This window comes from Parasteatoda tepidariorum, chromosome X1 (assembly GCF_043381705.1).
Source record: "Parasteatoda tepidariorum isolate YZ-2023 chromosome X1, CAS_Ptep_4.0, whole genome shotgun sequence".
Classification (NCBI taxonomy): Eukaryota; Metazoa; Arthropoda; class Arachnida; order Araneae; family Theridiidae; genus Parasteatoda; species Parasteatoda tepidariorum.
This window is the reverse complement of record NC_092214.1, coordinates 78,619,617-78,639,089: the sequence shown is the minus strand read 5'-3', so window position 1 is coordinate 78,639,089 and position 19,473 is coordinate 78,619,617. Positions and strand designations below refer to the sequence as shown.

The following is a 19,473-nucleotide window of genomic DNA, read 5'->3' as shown; positions in this document are numbered from 1 at the left end:
ACTTTTTGGGTCCAAAAAATCCATTTTATCGTAAAATCAATTTTTCCCCTTAATTTTTATAGTAATATTTAGTTATATATAGTGATCCTGTTATTTTACTGTAATTTTTATTGTAAAAATTAAGGTATTTCAGATTTTTTGTTCCGTAACATGTTCCGATAAAGATGGATGGTACCGTCACCCTCATTGCCGGAACCGTAAATTCCTTTTACTGTTAAAAACTGGATTAAAAAATAGCCCATTGGCTTTACATTTATAGTAAATCCATAACTGTAAAATCTTTTTACTATTATTTTTCCGGGAAATACCAGTGCTCTTGATCTAAATTATGAAAATGGCACAAAATATCAATATGAAGTAAAATCACAGTTATGACAAGATTTTTAAAATACTTTTTATTTTTATTTTTGAAAAAGTTACCCCAACGCTGCATTATCTGAGATCAAAAAATTTGCAAAAATTCAGAATTATACATTGATTATGACAGTTTTCATCGAAAAGGAAAAATATCGCCAAATCGGCAACTTTCAAAAAAAAATTTTTTAAATTTTCTTTAATTATTCAGGTTATTTATCCGCTTTAAAGCCAAGATAATTCTTTGCGGTATGATGGTAATTATATTGTAAAATTTAAAATTATAGGTATGCCTCAAGCGTTGAGCCCTCAAAATGTATGTTTTTCATTTTCCTTGGGAAAAACATTCCCGAATTTCCAAAATTTTCCTTGGGAAAGAACTTTGAAAAACATCTAGTTCAAATTAATGGTATGAAAAGGACAATAAATTAAAACGATTGGAATCATCAAACAGCATAAAACTAATAATGAACAACTTTTTTTTATAAAAGTGTTATTTGATGTAATTAAGAATTTTTTATGAACCACTCTAATTTAAAGTTTATTATTATTTTCAGAGCGCATTTGAAGAAGGAGAATGGAGTAAAATGAACGCAAGAGATAGAGCAAAACTAATGTTCAGGTAATGAATTATAGTTATAGTTGCATAATGAACATGAACTTGTTCTAATACAAGTTATATGCAATTGAAAAATAATATGATAATCAAAAATATTCTATTTTTTTGTCTATAGTGTGCAAACAAAGCGCGTGCCGAAACAAATAAAATTTACCGTATTTCTGGCTCTAAGGAAATATTAAAAAACTCGATAATTTTTAGCAAAGTGCTTTGGTAATGCTTTCCGTAATACAACAATAACATATGGTCTTAAAATATGTGATAATGCTTGGTAAACATGGTAATTTTTTAATGATACTTCAGAACATGGCATAAAAGTCATTTATTCGGTAAAATTTACTTTTCAGTTTTGTATTTTTACTAAATGTGTTGTAATTAGATCCAGAACCAGACTAGAAAACAAGAATATTCGGCAAACAGTTACCATATGAATGGAAAAATTACCCATTGAATGGCTTAAGTACCGTATATTTTGATTTTATAAAACAGCATTTTTTTGTTTATTTACCAAAAATGCCATTACTACAAGAAACGGGAATTTTAATAGAATTTTTTTCTCTGCGTGTGTATAATGTTTTCTAACAATTTTATTTTTTTAGATTAGCAGATCTTATGGAGAAACACAAGGAAGAATTAGCTACTATTGAAAGCATAGACTCTGGTGCTGTGTATACTTTAGCAATTAAAACTCATGTTGGAATGTCAATAGACACATGGCGCTATTTTGCCGGTTGGTGTGATAAAATTCAAGGCTGTACTATACCTATTAATAATGCTCGTCCTAACAGAAACTTGACTTTTACAAAAAGGGAGCCAATTGGGTAAGCTCATCATCATGTGTTGTATTTTTGCACTATTCTTATTTATGTTTCATACTTGTAATTAGGCTCCTAAATGAGAAACCATTTTTTCCCTAAACTCATAAAAGTTCATATTTTTGTTAAAAATTACGCGCTTTTGAAACTAAATTGTAATTCATGAACTCTCGTAAACATTCATTTTTAGCAGTTTTAGAGATTATCTTAAAACGTACTATAAAATAATTATGTAATAAGAACTGTTGCTTCAGTTTCATAGACATTCAGAGATTTATAAGGGACTTTCTTTAAATCAATAATTAGATACAATAATAAATGAAGAAGATTTTAAGTGATATTTTTGAAAATTTAAGTGCCTCTTCCAATGAATGGTTAAGAACACTAGAAATTTAAATCTCTCTTGTTTTATTATATAAGTAATTTTTTTAACTGTTGAATATTTCACTCTTAAAAAATATTTTATGAAGAACAATAAAGTTTCCCAAATAATGAAGTTTTAGAGTATTCGTTTGATAAATAGAACGATCACTATTTTATTTTATTTTATATCCGTCGTTGAACAGCCGACCCAATTTAGGCTTTACTACTACTAATGTTCAACTCCGTAGTTTTGTAATTTTGAGCCAATCCAGAAGACCAGGAAACTCCTAGATCAATACCCCGAGAGGTAGGATTTGTTATGGGAACATGAAGGACTTAGTGACTCGACTGATTTAACGTGCATCAGTCACCATTTACTACACGGGGAGTCTGGCGGGGAGCGAACCCACGACCTCTTGAACATGGGCCCAACCGACCAGGTTATCCCGGCCTTCAAAGATCACTATTAAAAAAATAAAATTTACATAAAAATAACACTTAAATTAGGAATATTTTGTGGGATACAATTCATTACCATACAAAAATTTTCCACATACATAAACATTAAAAAAATTTTTTGAAATTTTGAATTCAGATTTTTATAAGCACACATTTTTTAACGTTTTCAGATTATTAATGATATAAATTTTTTGCTAGCTGCAGTAATTATTCTAGTTTAAGGGATATCTAATCGAACAGGCCAGCAATTAATCGCCTATGCACTCATTTAATGCAACTCTGTATGAAGTCAGGTTTCCGTGCATAAATCTGAAGACACAATCCAAAATTTTACACTTTAACATAATGCCAATATCTTCTTCCACAAAGTTTTTTAATAAGTTACATTAAATTGAGACAATATTTGTAGCAAATGGAATAAACTTCAATCTGAGAGATTTCTAACCATATGTGAAAGAAGATCTCTTTAAACCAAATGGGATGAAAACAAATAGATACGGTTGTAATTGAATTTAATAAGGAGAAATTTTGAATTTCTAAACATATAGGGGAAAGATTGCCTTTACCGCAAAATAAGAATAATGCAGATAGCATAAGATTATTAAATAAACTTTAAATAAATAAACAGATACAGTATTTATTTATTTACTGTTGCAGTTTAGAGATTACAGTTTAAATGACAGTAAGTTTTAATTGTCTAGCGAAGCAACGAATCTCTAAAAATGCATATAAAATTAATAAATAAAGCATATGTGAATTCAGACGTGTAATTTTTATAACAGACACAAACGCTTATGTAATAAAAAAGACACAAATCAATCTTCATTATTTTGTGTAACGGCGCATTGTTATTATTTAATTAATTATTTGAAACCAACATAGGGGAAGATTATGTCCTCACTTAATGAAAGTTTCTGGGTTTAAATATTAATGTAAAAGCCCCTGAGTTGCTAAAATTATCTCAGGACTGTTTTGGCCATTGATAAATCTTGAAAAGATGTGAAGAACGAAACATGTGATGTCAAAAGTTAATTATAAATAGTAGTCAACGAAGACCATTAAACCAACGACAAAAGTCTTATCATTAAAAAAAAACATAACTGATAAGGAAATGATTTCTAATTAACACTCAAATGAATGTTCAGGATAAATTTTTAATCACATATTTTTCGTGAGAAACAAAGTTAGTAGTCGATAAAAAGAAGGTTATAATAAGTCTAGAAAATATTAAGAAAATATTATAATGTGGCCCGCCTAAGTTTGCGAGAGATTTATCGAAAGAGTGAGGCGAATGATTCAATTTCACAACCTTCGGAACTAAAACATTTGCTAAAGGAACAAGGTTTAAGATGTAGAAATCATTAAGATAACCCCAAATATCAGAATCTAACTTAAGGGATATATCATTTGCCTCCCAATGAGGAGAACCGGCTTCCATGGACAATGGCTGGTCGATAGGAATTCCGCACCCGTCTCGCACTGACCACAGAGCTGACGTAAAATATCCTCAATGGTAGATGGACCATGGGTTATAATCCCCTATAAACGTTGGAGGTTTTCCTCTCCATGTACGCAAATGAAGGTTAGTTCCATCAAAAATCCTTTCACGAAGGCTTCTCCCAATACTTGATCCAGGAGCTTCCTTTTCTTCTGGATTAGTTTCAAAATTACAACGCTATGAGTAGAATATTAATTGCATCAAAGCCAAAATTGGTTCAGCTGTTTAACTACGATTAAAGTATTGAGAAGCATTATATTTCCTAAGTTAAATAATTCTAAATGAATACATTTTATAGAGTATGTGGAATCATAACTCCTTGGAACTATCCCTTGATGATGGTGTCGTGGAAAGCTGCAGCATGTTTAGCTGCAGGTAATACTGTTGTATTGAAGCCTGCTCAAGTATGTCCTCTTACTGCTCTTAAGCTTGCTGAACTCAGTGTTTATGCTGGATTTCCTCCTGGTGTAATCAGTGTTTTGACAGGGACAGGTATGTTTATGTTAGAATTTGAAAATGGTTTAGCATTCCCTGATTTTTTTAAAAAGTGTTCTATGCGTAATAATTCTTTGAATTTACAGGCACTGTATGTGGGCAAGCAATGGCTGACCATCTTTTAATAAGAAAATTAGGATTTACCGGATCAACTCCAATAGGAAAAGTTATAATGAAGAGGTAATAAAATATACATTACCCTGCGGATTATATGTTTTCCTTTTATTTTTAAATATTTTAAAAAAGGAATCTGTTATTTTTTTATTCTCTTCAGGGGACGAACTTTAAACATTGTAATAATATTGATAATTAACGTTTCCTTTTATATTTTTAGAAAAATTGCAATTTTTGAGGGAAGAAAAGAAAATAAATAAATAAATGAATTCATATGAAATAAAATAAAATTCCTCACAGAGATTTATTATGCATTGTGCATTTATCTTAAACAATACTCGCAGTAGAGGAGGGTAGCCTAAAGCGGGTAGGCATTCGTATCCCGCCGCATGGCGCGCAAGCGCCGATATCTAAGTATGCCGTGATTACCCGAATACTCACGAGTTTCAATCAGTCCCAGCGGAGCAGAAGTAAAGCGACATGGCGTAACCAAGTACAAAATAAATTTATTAAAAAAGCTCAAGGTATGTAACTTGTGGCTAGTCGAAAGCGGACTTACTTTTTTTATTGTCAATATTATTATATTATTCTAACACTATTCACCTATAAACTACGATGTTCAATTGTTTAATTTTTTTTTATTTAAGGTTATAATTTTTTTAGTGAAAAATATGCTTTTGGGCAAAGCGGGTAGATACCCGCCTAATAAATACTCAGTACGACGTAGCTTCACTTGTTGGAAAAGCATATTTAAAAGCAGCTAGTGCACAAAATGCTGTTAAAGGATATAAAATCCTCAGGAATATGGCCCACGAATCGACTCATATTTAGTGATGCTGACTTTTCGCCAGCTAGTCTGACAGACAGGGCTCTCAGACTAGATTGAAAACACCAACGACAGCCCATCGCAGATCTAATTTACCGATGCTGGTCGTCTTTCTAATAATTCTGACTGCTCTAATTCTACATCTGTATTTAAAAACGTGGATCACAATTACTCTCAAGCTTCAAGGATTTCGCTACGACGCACAAACGGAGAAACTTCGTATGATCCAGCTGTTGAAGATGATCCTTCATGTTCTACGACAACTAGTGACAATTCATTTCAACCAGTATAAGAGCCATTGATACCTCATGTGAAGCCTGTGGATATAAGACCGCTACCAAAACCTACTCCGAACAAAACTAGTCGTAAACGTAAAACTTAAAGAGCTGAAGTCTTAACAAGTTCACCATTTAAAAATATGCAAATAGAAAAGGAAGAAAAGAGGAAACGTCTTAGTAACAATGCTGCTGTTAAAATTTTTTTTAAAAATCTTCTTTCGACAAGTAAACCAGGTAAAACAAAAAAACAAAGAGCTTCAAAGAAAAAAAATTGCAAAAGAGTATTTTTGTCTTGTTTGTGGGGGGCCTTATGAGGACCCACCGCTAGAAGATTGGATTGAATGTGGAGATTGTAAAGACTGGGCTCATGAAGCTTGCACAACTTATTCAGGAAGAGGGTCTTATTTTTGCGAACTATGTCAAGAATAACAAATCATAATTTGAGACTTATGAAATAAGTCTAAAATTGTTATTTAAATTCTATTTTTAACGTTTATTATACGTGTGATTAAGGTCTCATTATTAATGTTTAAGAAAATTAATATGCGCTTGTATTTGTAAAATCTATGGTGCTTACCCGCTTTGCCCGAACGGCTTACCCGCTTTATGCCCCCTTGTAGGGCAAAGCGAGTTTTTTCAGTGTTTTTTATTTTTGATAATAAATAATCATAAAATAACACAATAATCATTTCTCATTTTAAAGTTCAAGATCTCTCTTAAGAAATAAAATCAAAAACGCTGCGATAAAAGCCCAAAAACTACAACTTCTGAGAGTTAACCTACCCGTTCTCCCACCCTCCCCTAATTCATAAACATAAATTAATGTTTTACTTTTTAGTTTTAAACGTGATTGAAGACAGACAACGAAAGAAATCAAAGTTAAACTTAACTTTTATTCGTTTATTATTAACATCGAAAAATACCGTTTTATTAAGTTAAAAGAGATTTTTTTTTATAAAATGGAGAAAAATCAATCTCAAAAATATACAAATAAAGGTTGTGTAATGATTTAAATATATATATATATATATCAATAGCAAAATTCTCTTAAAATAAAAGAAATTCAAAATTATTATGACAATTATTAGAGAAAAGATGAAATTACTAAATGATAAAAATACCAAAGGAAAAAAAAATAGTTATGTTCTATAGGGGAAACANTATTATATATATATATATATAAATCTGCAGAGTATTCTGTTTTATTTATGCGAATTTTAAAATTTTCAGCTGCGCCCTATCAAATTTAAAGAAAGTATCTTTGGAATTGGGTGGAAAATCTCCTTTAATTATATTTTCTGATTGTGATTTGGATAAAGCTGTCAGAATGGTAAATTTTTTTCCTTTTATATTATATATTTTTAAATTTGATTTTCAAATGAAATGAAGTTGGCGAAGATCTTTTTTCTAAAAATAAATTTAACAACTAAAATAGATTAGTTTTTGCAAGAAAAATACTAAATTTTCTTTCGAATGTAAAAAAAGGAAAGAAAATAAACTTTTTTTGTTTATTTAGGGGAATTTTTAATAATTTGAAACTGTAATAAGCGATGCAACATTTTTGTATTTCATTCTTTGTAAAATTTATTAGATTTTTGGCGACAGTTTATACTATAGCATTTCGTTTCGAACTTTTTTCTTTAGATTTTTTACATATTATTCGGAATTTAAACAAAATAAATAAAGAATAAATAGATTTGTTTGAATCACTTCCTATTAGTTTGATTTGAAGAGAAACAATGTATGCAAAATATAAATAAGTTCAAGGGATATTTTATTTTTTATCAATAACTACTATTAAAAAAAAATTTGATTTAAAAAAAAATTTCTTTAAAACTTGTTTTAATCGATTAAATTGGCAATTCTGTAAGGTTTAACAGTAATATAGGGTTACCACAAATGAGTATCTAAATGTTAAAAATTTATATTTTCAAAGTTACTATACATGTTATTACTTGATTGAAAAGCTTCATTAGCTTAAAAAATATATAAATTGAAAAAAGCAGTCGAGATGTTTCAAACGCTCAAAAATGGGCGTCCATTTTTAAAACTCGCCAGTTTCAACAAACAAACTCGCCAAACAAATGTGATTTAAAATATAAAACGAAAAGTTTGAAACAGAAAATGAAGGTTCTCATCCTTATTTTCGGTTTTATCTCACCTTTATTTTCTCACCTTTCTTTCTTGAAAGAAGTCTAAATTTTAAAGCGCGTCTAGTTTGTCCGAGGTTGCCAAGGTCGCACTGTGTGTTGTAAATGCTATTATCAAAACTAATAGGATTTTTAAAGAGACAAGCCTAAAATTGATTTTAAAACGAAAAGGGGAGAGAATATTGACAAGTTTGTAACAAACGGGAGACAAGAAAGCAGTAAAGAAACAAGTTTTTTGTAAGGATTCGAAGAATAGAGGTGTTTGGGTCTAGTGTTTTCGAGCGTTGAAACGTCGACTACTATTTCCAGTCTATATATTTTTGAAGAGAATGAAGTTTTTTAAAAGTAATATTTTACCACTTCTGTTTCTTGGGACTATTTATTTACTACACATTTTAAAATAAATTGTACACGATTCCAGTTGCAACTGTTTACGGCGTGACCATTTTGCCTGTAATTGTTTGACGGAAAGATAGCTTAAAATATGTTTTTTTTTCAGGGTATGGGTGGCGTGTTTTTCAATAAAGGAGAAAACTGTATAGCTGCTGGAAGATTATTTGTTGAAGATTCTATACATGACGCTTTCGTAAATAAAGTTGTAAGTTCCATTCATTTATGAACATGTCATTTCTAAAAGAATATCTAAAGTTTAAAACTTTTTATAAAAAGCATCCATATCAAAATGCATATTTGGTTTTAAAATCATTTGTTTTAATCTCTTTTTTTTATGTCTTCCTTATGTTAGGTTACTGAAACTAAAAAAATGGTTATCGGAGATCCTTTAAATCGATCCACAGATCATGGTCCTCAAAATCATGAGTAAGAGCATTTAAATTATACTTAGAATTTGAATAATCTATATTGATGAATGAAAAATGGCAAAAAATTTCAATATTTTCTTTTGCATCCTTTATTTATTTATTTCGTTTTGATTTCAAAAAAAAGATTTTTTTCTAAAAGCATGATGTTGAAATCGATACTTAAAGAAATTAAACTGCAGCTGTTGTTTTTTTCAAAAAAAAAAAGAAAGAAAAAAACAAGAAGCAGAATTTTTATGCAATATCACAAACCTAGTGCCTTTTGGAGCAGAATCTCGTTTTAATTGAGAGAGACTGCAAAAAAAACTTTTTTTTCTTTTACAGAAATTTAATTGCTTTCTACTGCCAGACTTTTGAATATGTTTGCTTAGTGCAGTATGTTACCGTTTGATAAAAGATCTTATGAATATCGTACAGTCAGCATTCAAAAAAAAAAGTGGACTACCCTGAATAACTTTTGGATCTTCACGTTCTAGGACTCATTCTTAAGGGTTATAGGAAGTGACCTCAAATATGCTAATTAATTAGTGCAGATGATGTTCGAAGTTACGAAATCAGCCACTAAAACATACTTTCTCTAAATAAACGTACCTTTTTTTTGACGGATTCACATTTCTGATCCTTAAACTGTAGGGAGTAGCCGCAATTTGGGAAATATAGTCACCATAGTTAGGTTAAGAGAGCGATCCAAAGTTTGCACCCCTATGCTAATTTTACTTTTTACGTATTTTACTATATCTCGAGAACTTTTTAAACGAATTGAAAAATCTTTGCACAAAATTATAAAATTTCTTTATCCAAAGATAATTCCATGCAGGAAATAAATTTTAATAGATATTTATTATTTCTTATAATTTTATTATTTTTATAATTTTCACGATTTTAAATGATAGTCCAAAATTTTTTGAATTGAAAGGTATATATTTTTTATATCATTGCAAGAAATTGGGAAATCGATCGAATAGTTCCTGAAAAATTTAATTTAAAAGAAGTCAGATATTTAAAATTCGATTTCTCAGGAATTATTTGACCAATTTCGCTCAAATGTTTTATTTAAACATATAAAATTACATTCTTTAAAATGGTGCGAAAATGCATAAATTTCAATTCAAAATGTTTTCGACCATTATTAAATAAATATTTACTAAAAATTATTTCTTGCGTAAAAATAATGCGAATTTTACAATTTGGTAAAAATATTTTCCATTTGCTTAAAAAGTTCTGGGGTTATTGCGAAATACGCCAAAAGAAAACTAATATTAAGGGGTCAAACTTTGCAGCGCACTAGGGTCAAACTAATTAGGACCATATTTCCCAGATTACTACTATACCTGATATTTTGGGTGTCAGAAATTCGAATTTATCTAATAAAAGGTATGTATATTCAGAGAAAGTACATTTTTGTGTCTAATTTCGCAACTTGAAATATAGTCTACATTTATTAATTAGCATATTTGAGGTCACCCTTCCATCAGGAAAATAGCATTTTGTCGCAGAAATATTTCATTAAAACTAATTAAACGCTGAAATAAATACTTTTGAAAGTTATTTTAAGGATTAATAAAAAAAACGTTAAAGTTTTTCTTTAATCCATTTACTGTTAAAATAATATCGTGGTTTCATACTTTACTTTTTTTGGACATGCATTAGTAAACTAAATTGCTTTTTTTAAATTCTTTGACACTGTAAATACACTGTAAAAAATTCCGGTAAAAAGCAACAGTACTCAGGGTGCCGGTATTTTTTACCGTCAAATTCATTTTTACCGGAATATACTACGGTCCAAAAATTCTGATATATAGTAATTTTTGTAAAATAAATATCGTAAAATCATTGAATCACTTTAACTAAATAAATATTACCGTAAAATGTACTGTAAAAATGGATTTTACACATGAGACACCCGAAGTGACGATACTTTATACCGGGATTTCACCCGGAATTTTTTACAGTGTATAATTTACCTATTGCTATTATTTGTTAAGTTTATTATTAAATAATCATCTTATTTAAACTTTATACACTAATTTTTTAACTTCTAGTTACTTTAAAAAGCGTTCTTTTTTGTGTTTAACATTGGCTTATAGTTGACATTCCAAAGCCCAAAATTGGCTCTTTTGGAGGAAAAAATATTTTTTAAAAATATATTTAGGAAACTCTTGCGTAATAATTTATATCAATTCCTGTTACTAGACAAAATTATAAACTTATTCTTAAATTTGGGCGTTTTTTTAAATTTAAACTTAATTGTTGTCAAAGTTTAAAATTTGGATCTGTGTTATTCTCCCACCTTTGGAGAGTTGCCAACTACGAAAACAACGAATTATTTGCTGTAAACTGTGTTGTAACTGTGTTTTCTTAAAGCTCTGGTGTTGTATATTATAAGGATGTTTTTTGAAGGCTCCGTCGTAATATGAAATGATGCTTTTTTTTGCAAATAATATGCTATTTTTATAACTGCTGTGAGTTTGCAACTGTTATTCAAGACGGTAAGGACAAGTTTAGCCCATCGATAGCCAGCGCAGTCTGCTCTTAATTTGAGAATGGCGCAAAACGTCAAAACGGAAAAAAGCCACAGTTTAGTGAAAATGAAAAGCATTTGTGGACTAATTTTTTAATATTTAAAAACTTACTCGAATGCTGCATTACTTGGGCTCATAAAAATATTCAAAAACTGAGAATAAGGCAGTGATTTTCATTTTCATCTAGGTTTAAAAATGCCGCCAAATTGGCGATTTTTAAATAAATTTTTAAAAAACGAGAAGTTTAATAACTTTTAAAACATTTAAGCTATTTGTCCGTTCTAAAGCCCAGATAATTCTTCAACGCAAGATAGGTTCTATATATAGTTTAAAATCATCGCGTTGCTTCAAGCGCTAGGCAATTTTTTTAGGCACTGCGGCTTTTTTATTATGATTTTGTTTTTGGCAACAGAGCTTCGAGAAACATTTTATGATATATATGATAGATAAAAACAGCAGCTTATGATATATAAAAACAAAACATAATTTACCAAGGGACGGAGTTCTTGGTCATGCAAAAATCTCTCCCACATACTCATTGACTAAAAATGTGTTATTCATTGATTATTAAGTTAATTTTAATAATTATATGTTAATTTTAATAATTATATGTTAATTTTAATAATTAAGTTAATTATAATTTGTGTATTAATTTATTTTGATTATTATTTAACAGACTGAGTAGATACATAAATATGTTATTTATATGATTTCAGAGCACATTTAAACAAACTTATTGATTATTGTAACACTGGTGTTAAGGAAGGAGCCAAATTAGTTTTAGGCGGAAAACGACTTAACAGAAAAGGTAATTTTAATCAAATAATCCATTAAAGAGATGAATACACATGGAAAATATTTTTTTAATTAATCTTTATTTGTTACAATTGGACAGAATATTTTGTTTACTATACTTTGAAAATCTTAGAATCTGCAAAATTATAATATAAGAATATTTATTTTTAGATTTTGGTAAATATTTTTAAGTTAGAAAACGACTACTATGTGAATATTTTAAAGTAATAATGAGAAAATATTATCTCTTAATAAATAATATTATAAATGAATGTAAGAATGATTTTTTTTTCCTTTTAGGATTCTTTCTGGAGCCTACCATATTTACAGAAGTAGAAGATCACACGTTCATAGCCAAAGAAGAAAGTTTTGGACCTGTTATGATAATTTCTAGGTTTAAGGATGGGTCAGTTTAAATTTTGAATTATTTATCTATCCGAAATAATTACTTTGAGAAAATATATTTATTAACGAGAATATAAGTTAATTAGATTTCATTACAAAAATGATAAATAAAATAAAGTATTTATTTATTAAATTTTAAATGATATAAAATGTTAGGATTTATTTTATAGAAATACTACCAAGCTATACACTTCATTTAAAACTCATACTTTAAAAAAATTTATAAAGGTATAGTGGTGCAAATGCGGCCTCGAGTCAAAGGATCATGAAATGTTACTTAAAAGTAAACGCCTAAATATATAATATTTAAAAGTATCTTAGTTTAAATAGCAGTTAAATTTACCAAATTTATTAATGTAAAATAGCAAATTGAAAGGGACCAGAATAATCTTGATGTCAAGGTGCTGGGCTCACGTTCGTGAGAATGAGAGTTCGAATCCAGCCGACTTTCTGTGTAGTGAACAGTGACTGGTGCACGTTAAATTTGTCGAGTCACAAAGTTCTCCTTGTTCCCAAAACAAATTATACTTCTGGGGATACTGAATTGGAGATTGATCGTTCTCTGGTTCAGGTCAAAATTACGATCTGTGATTAAATGAATGAATGTGTGAATAGGTCAACTTTATGAAACGGGTGTGATGTATGGGTGTGGCAGAAGTCAAATTCTTTTCCGGAGGTGGTATCACAGGAAAACAAGAACTGAAACTAGATGGTGTCACTGGAAGCTCCCCCTATGCCTTAATGGCGCAGACGACAACAACAACAAGTTTAGCCGGGATAGCCTGGTTGGTTGGACACGGGGCCCATGTCCAAGAGTTCGTGGGTTCGATCCTAGCTGGCCGAAAACTTCCCGTGTAGTAAATGGTGACTGATGCAAGTTAAATCCGTCGAATCACAAAATCCTCCATGCTCCCATAACAAATCAAACCTCTGGGGGTACTGATCCAGGAGTTTCCTTGTCTTCTGGATTGGTTCAAAATTGCAAAGCCATGGAGTTGAGCATCAGCAGTTTTAAACCGAAAATTGGGCCATAAACTATGGTTATGAAATAATAATAAAAATACAGATTGGGATTGCTTGATTCTAAGTTAACTCCATTTCTAACGCATGAAATTATGGTTTTCAGGATTGAATGGAATGGGAATGAAATTTGGACAAGCTAATATCCCAATGAAGCGAAAATCCAGAAAAACTAAAATTCCTCAACACTACTAAATATCATTTTTTGTACCGGAACAAATTTTAAATTTAATGATTAATTTTTTTTAATATTAATATTTATATTCTAATATACAGTAAGCAAACTATTTTGAACGCAAAATTCATTAATAGCTTTATAAAATAAATAATCCTTAATATTTTTTGATGTAACAATCATTGGGCTTTCACAGACTGTGCTCCAATTTTAATTCGCCAAAGAAGACATCTTAAGGGAGTCTGTAGGACATATATCAATAACACTAAAATTGACCTTTTTTTATGTATCTTTTCTAAGAAACTACTTATGATAAATCTTTGAAATTTTTTGAGGATTTTCGAGATTATATCAGTGGTATGTTAGTGATAATGTTTTAGCGTTAACGTTTAGTGTTTCGAGTAACGAAAGATTTTTTGCTAAAAATCGAAGAAACTTTTTAAGAAATTAAAAGTTCTCAGTTCATAATTTTTTCAAAAAAATTTCTGCCAAAGATATGTATTAATGGTTAATACAGTGAAAACATGTATATGTAAATATTCTGTGAAAAAGACTGAAGCAGTGTCTTGTTTAGATGCTCTGAAAAGGTACATGGAGAAAGATCAATTTTAGCATTATTGGTATATGAAATATTTACCCCTACCTGCCCCAATTTAGGGCATACGGGTAAATGTTTATTAAAATCAAGAAAAACAGAAAAGTACATAAAATACAAAAAGTAACATTACAGAGTAACATTATGTAAACATTACAGAGTCTGATGGCAACAGCAGTAAAATAATTAAAATGCTCCGAGAGTCCCGCCTTATAGTGCCTTCCCTTAAATATATAATACCGACTTATATATATAACCGACTTCCCTTAAATATATAATAATTAATTAGTAAATTTCGATACTTTCAACGCGTCACAGAAATAAAGTTCGTCTGTGTAAACATGTTTTTGGTGGATTGTTGACTTCTAAAACAATGAAGGTTACAATGCAATTTTAAAATCCCTTTCTTCTTCTAAGACACTGCAGCTTGTTGCAAGCGTGTCCCAATCAGTTTCCGTCATCCGGTCCCATAAACACTGCTTAAAACGATTAAAAGATGATGAGATTGTGGATTGATCTTGCATCTGGAGAATTGTTTGAATGATTGATACATTATCCACAGACGTTGTAGGATATATGAGATAAAAAATGACATTTCTATGACAGAAAAAACGCGTTTTATTGAACATATGGTTACAAAAGGGGAAAAAAAACACAATTTGTGCATGTGAGAAGCACAAATAAAAAAAGGTGTTTCCTTAAAAGAAAATTGTTTTTGTAGGGGGTATGGTTTCCCCGGATGGCCAGCAACGTTGAGCAACTTTGAGGCATCGAGTCAATGAGATTATTAGTGAGGGGCTGGGGAATTCTCTCTCACTTCTCCAGAAATGCTCTTTCCAGTTCTTGGAGAGTTCGGAGGTAGTTGGCGTCCAGCAATTCATCTGCCTAGAATGTCCCAAACATGATCGATTGGGTTCATATCCGGAGAAAATGCTGGCCAATCCATTCGTATGATTCCTTCCTCCGAAAGGATATCATACCAAGTTAGGCCTGCAATTGTCGTTCATTAACAGGAAGTAATCTCAAATTGCTGCAGCGTAAGGGACTGCAATAGGTCTCATGATCTCATCCCTATATCAGCGAACAGTCAGAACTCCATTTCGAATGATATTGAGATCGGTGTGCCCATCAAGAGAGATGACAGCACAGACCATCACTTCCCCATCGCCAAATCGTACAATTTCGTGTGCGATTATTTCTAGAGCCACGTTCTCTCCAGACGAAAATACGCCTATTATCAGGATGAACAGAAAACGGAGCTCGTCAGAGAAAAGAGGATAGCGCCATTCATTTCTCCTCCAGTTCACATGCTTTGTTTTCCACTCCTTGCTGTTAACGTGACGCTCATCATTGGTCAGCGAGCATACATATCTACAGTGTGAAGGCCATTTGTGTAGTTGAAGAATTCATATTTCGGTGTCCCCGAGCCGTTAGCGTTAAATAATGGTCTCCATTGGGTGTTGTTGCAGGTCTATAAGCTCTGATCTTCGCATTTCCAGTCTCCAAAAAACGGTTCCAGATTCTGGAAATCACACTTTGTGAAGCTCCAATGGCTTCTGCTACTTCGGCTTGTATTTGGCCCCCTCTAACCGGAAAACAATTGATTCGGTTAAATGACATCTTTTGAGACATCGCACTGATCGAAACACTGAATGTTCATCATTCTTCTTTCCTTTGTCTTGCATTAAGTTGAAAGCCAAATCAAATTCGCTGCCACTAAAGCGTCGTCTTCGACGTCACACTCGAAATTTGCCTACTGTGAAGTTTGAAAATAAGAAAAATTTGTGTCTACCATTTTATTTTTACAAAAAATTTGCTTCTATCGTTATTTTATACAAGACTTATAATATCCTTTAATTGTTCGAGCAGTGGGCCTATAAATATCAGTCTACCATACATAACTTTTGGATCTAGGTGTTTCACTGCATCAAGAATTTTCTTTTGCACTAATTAGTATAAAGTTGCCGACACCATTTTCGTTAATCAGTAACAATAAAATTTATAATTAGAGTAAAATAAGATACATATAAAAACCAGTAAAGTTATTTTTATGATACAATAGATAGCAAGAATCATTAATTTAGGATGCATATATGCACTGCTTCTTAAAATAAAATTAGTTTGCTAATCAAACGTAAACATAGCACAGAGAGAATATTAATATGAATTCGAACTACGCTTAACAAAACCGAAGAAGATAAGTGGCATAATACTATTGACAGATTTATGTAAATCTTCTTATGAGAATATAATCATCTTTATTAAACAATTAAAAACAGACATGCCTTTAAAAATAATTTATATTTGTTCCTGTTGAATGTTCAGCATATTGCGAGGCGAAATCAAGCTTTTACCTTCTCAGGCAAAAAATATCAATCATCTAAAAATTTCTAATCTGATTGTCCGACGCCAAATTGGCTAAAATAATTCATCTATGGAGCAAGCGTATCTGCTCTGAATTCCTGGAGTTTAGAAATTTGTTTGAAAGCACGATTCAATATTAATCTGAAATAACACACAATTTTCAGAAATTTCAACATCAAATTTGGATAGGTATTACATCACAGTTTTTACAATGTAGAAACCAATCAGAACAAATGCATAATAAAAGGAAAGGTAAACAGTAATACAGTTTATGAAATTGAATTTATTTCTAATGCCCTAAATGGACATTAAAAAATAATCAGGCCAGAAGAGAGGGGGAGAAATACTTCCTGAATTATTGACGTTTTTTTTTCTTTAATTAGTTGCAATTCTTCATACTCTTATAGAATTTTGTCTCAGAATACACAATTAAAATAACTGAATAATTAGAAAACAATCTTTCAGAAATGGTAAAGAAGTTCTGAACTTCCCAATGCGTCTTTTATGCGCTCATGTCAAATAGTATAAATCAATTACTTCTAGTCGAGCATAAATATTGAAGTAACCCGACTTTTATTTTTAGAGACATAAATGAAGTCTTAAAAAGAGCAAATGCTACTGAATTTGGACTTGCTTCTGGTGTGTTTACTAAGGATATCTCGAAGGCTATGTATGTGAGTGAAAAAATTCATGCTGGAACTTGTTTTATTAACTGTTATAATAAAACTGATGTTGCTGCTCCTTTTGGAGGATTTAAACAATCCGGATTCGGAAAAGATCTGGGTAAGATTTCTTTTGTATTCATGCTTCTTTAATGCATTAGTTCATACTAAGGTACAGAATGTTTAATTAGAAGTAAATTTTTAACCTTTTTCCTATACAGACATTCCATCAATTAACATTTTTATCCTTTTTTCCCTTTTTTTTTTCTTTTTTGAACAGCACTTTATGCTTTCGTACCCTCTATTAGGCGCAAAATTATGCTTAAGGAAAAAAATAGTACAAACACGCACATACGTACATAGGAAACAAATTTAAGTAACAACGGTCAAAGTCGAATAAATAATGACGAACTTGCACACGGTCACGAATCTAATCTTTTCCCCCAGATTGCCGATGAAGATGAAACATGTTGGCTTGTTGGATAAATAATAAAATTTTCTCGAAAAAATATTATGGGACATCATGATGTCTGCAATCATTTTTCTCTCGCAACTTAAAACGTAGCATGTGTTATGCAACATAAAACGCTCTTATTTTTTATTTTTAAGAACAATTTAGGAACTATACAAAATAGTACAAGATAAATCATATTTTTTTTAAAGAATAATTTAGGAACTATTCAAAATGGTACAAGATAAATAGTATATTTAAATTCGGCACCTTACAATCTAAAAAAATGAAATCAATGGAAAAAAAAAATCTTGCAGCAAATTCATGTGACAGGTCATGAAACTTCGCTTATGGAGTTCCTGTTTCGTTCAAAAATTCTTTAACATATGACGCAGCACGAGAAACAATAGAAAACCCCATCGCAATTTTTCAACATTAATAAGGAACGATTTTCTCGATATGTCTTCGATCAGTCACTATCACATGAATGAACTTAAATAACCAAAACTCTTTACTCCATGATCAATATCAATGGAAGGTGGTTAAAAAAAAGGTACAAAGGTACGCCATCTATTGGAAATGATTTTAACTAAAAGCAGGAACTTGGAAAAAATTTCGTTTTTTATATGAATTTGCTACAAGAAGTTTTTTTTGTTTTAATTTTTATTTCTTTACTTTTTTGCAGCCATAATTTTAAAAAAAAGGTACAAAGGTACGCCATCTATTGGAAATGATTTTAACTAAAAGCAGGAACTTGGAAAAAATTTCGTTTTTTATATGAATTTGCTACAAGAAGTTTTTTTTGTTTTAATTTTTAACTCTTTACTTTTTTGCAGCCATAATTTTTTAAAAACTATCTGTCTAACTTAAGAAACCCTGTACTTAAAAATAGAAGCAATACACTGTTTATTTGAAAATTATAATTCGTATATTGAAAATTCCTCGTTAAGTTTTTAAATAGTACTTAAAACTTATAATAAGTTTGTGAATTTTTTTATGGAAGTTTAAGTATTTATTAATAATTTTTTTTTAGGCCAAGAGGCTCTTAATGAATATCTCAAGACGAAGTGTATAACAGTAGAATATTAAAGGACTCTCTTTGAATGCTGTGTAAATATTTACTTTGAAATATCAAGAAGATTCTGTAATTTGAAAAATTATAATTCAATGTAAATTTATATGTAAAATTTAAGATTTTTTTATGCATTGTTTCTTTTCTTAATATTCCTTATATTTCTCCAATTATAATATAAACAGTATTTACAGAGTCTCCACTAAACGACTAACCCAATTTAAACATAAAAAAACATGATTTGAGATAAAATTGCGCAGCTTGCTCCACTCTTATTAGAAAAGCGACAAATATTGAAAAATTCATAGCGTTAAAAACAGTTAAAAAACTAAATAACAAGACTTTCCATATTACTGACTTTAGTAGCAATAATATGCCGTATTCTCAAAACAAAATATGCACATACGCGCGGCAATATCTCAGTCGGAATGGACTGAAATGCAATACAAACGTAATGTTCTATATCCGCAAGAGTTTGGGGCTTTTGCCTTTTATACCTGTACGCAGCCTTTTGTTTGATTCCATGGAGTACACCATATTTTTATATTTTTGCACAACAAACTTTAGCAGGAACGTACTTAACGAAACTGCGGAAACTAAGAAAGATGCCAAGGAGTACCTGG

The 19,473-nt window shown here is 30.5% G+C and overlaps 1 protein-coding gene across 1 annotated transcript in view; it reads left to right on the top strand.

Moving 5' to 3' along the window:
- The window catches only part of LOC107446985 (cytosolic 10-formyltetrahydrofolate dehydrogenase), a gene marked incomplete at its 5' end in the record, with an annotated part of 38,992 nt that extends 20,012 nt beyond the window's left edge, over nt 1-18,980 (top strand). Inside the window, 11 exon segments of the mRNA XM_043055911.2 lie at nt 912-976; nt 1,573-1,794; nt 4,407-4,600; nt 4,690-4,783; nt 7,052-7,151; nt 8,471-8,569; nt 8,717-8,790; nt 12,028-12,119; nt 12,407-12,512; nt 17,249-17,448; nt 18,812-18,980. Of these exon segments, the coding sequence (XP_042911845.1) occupies nt 912-976; nt 1,573-1,794; nt 4,407-4,600; nt 4,690-4,783; nt 7,052-7,151; nt 8,471-8,569; nt 8,717-8,790; nt 12,028-12,119; nt 12,407-12,512; nt 17,249-17,448; nt 18,812-18,867 (1,302 nt within the window).
- Between the last annotated feature and the right edge of the window lie 493 nt (nt 18,981-19,473).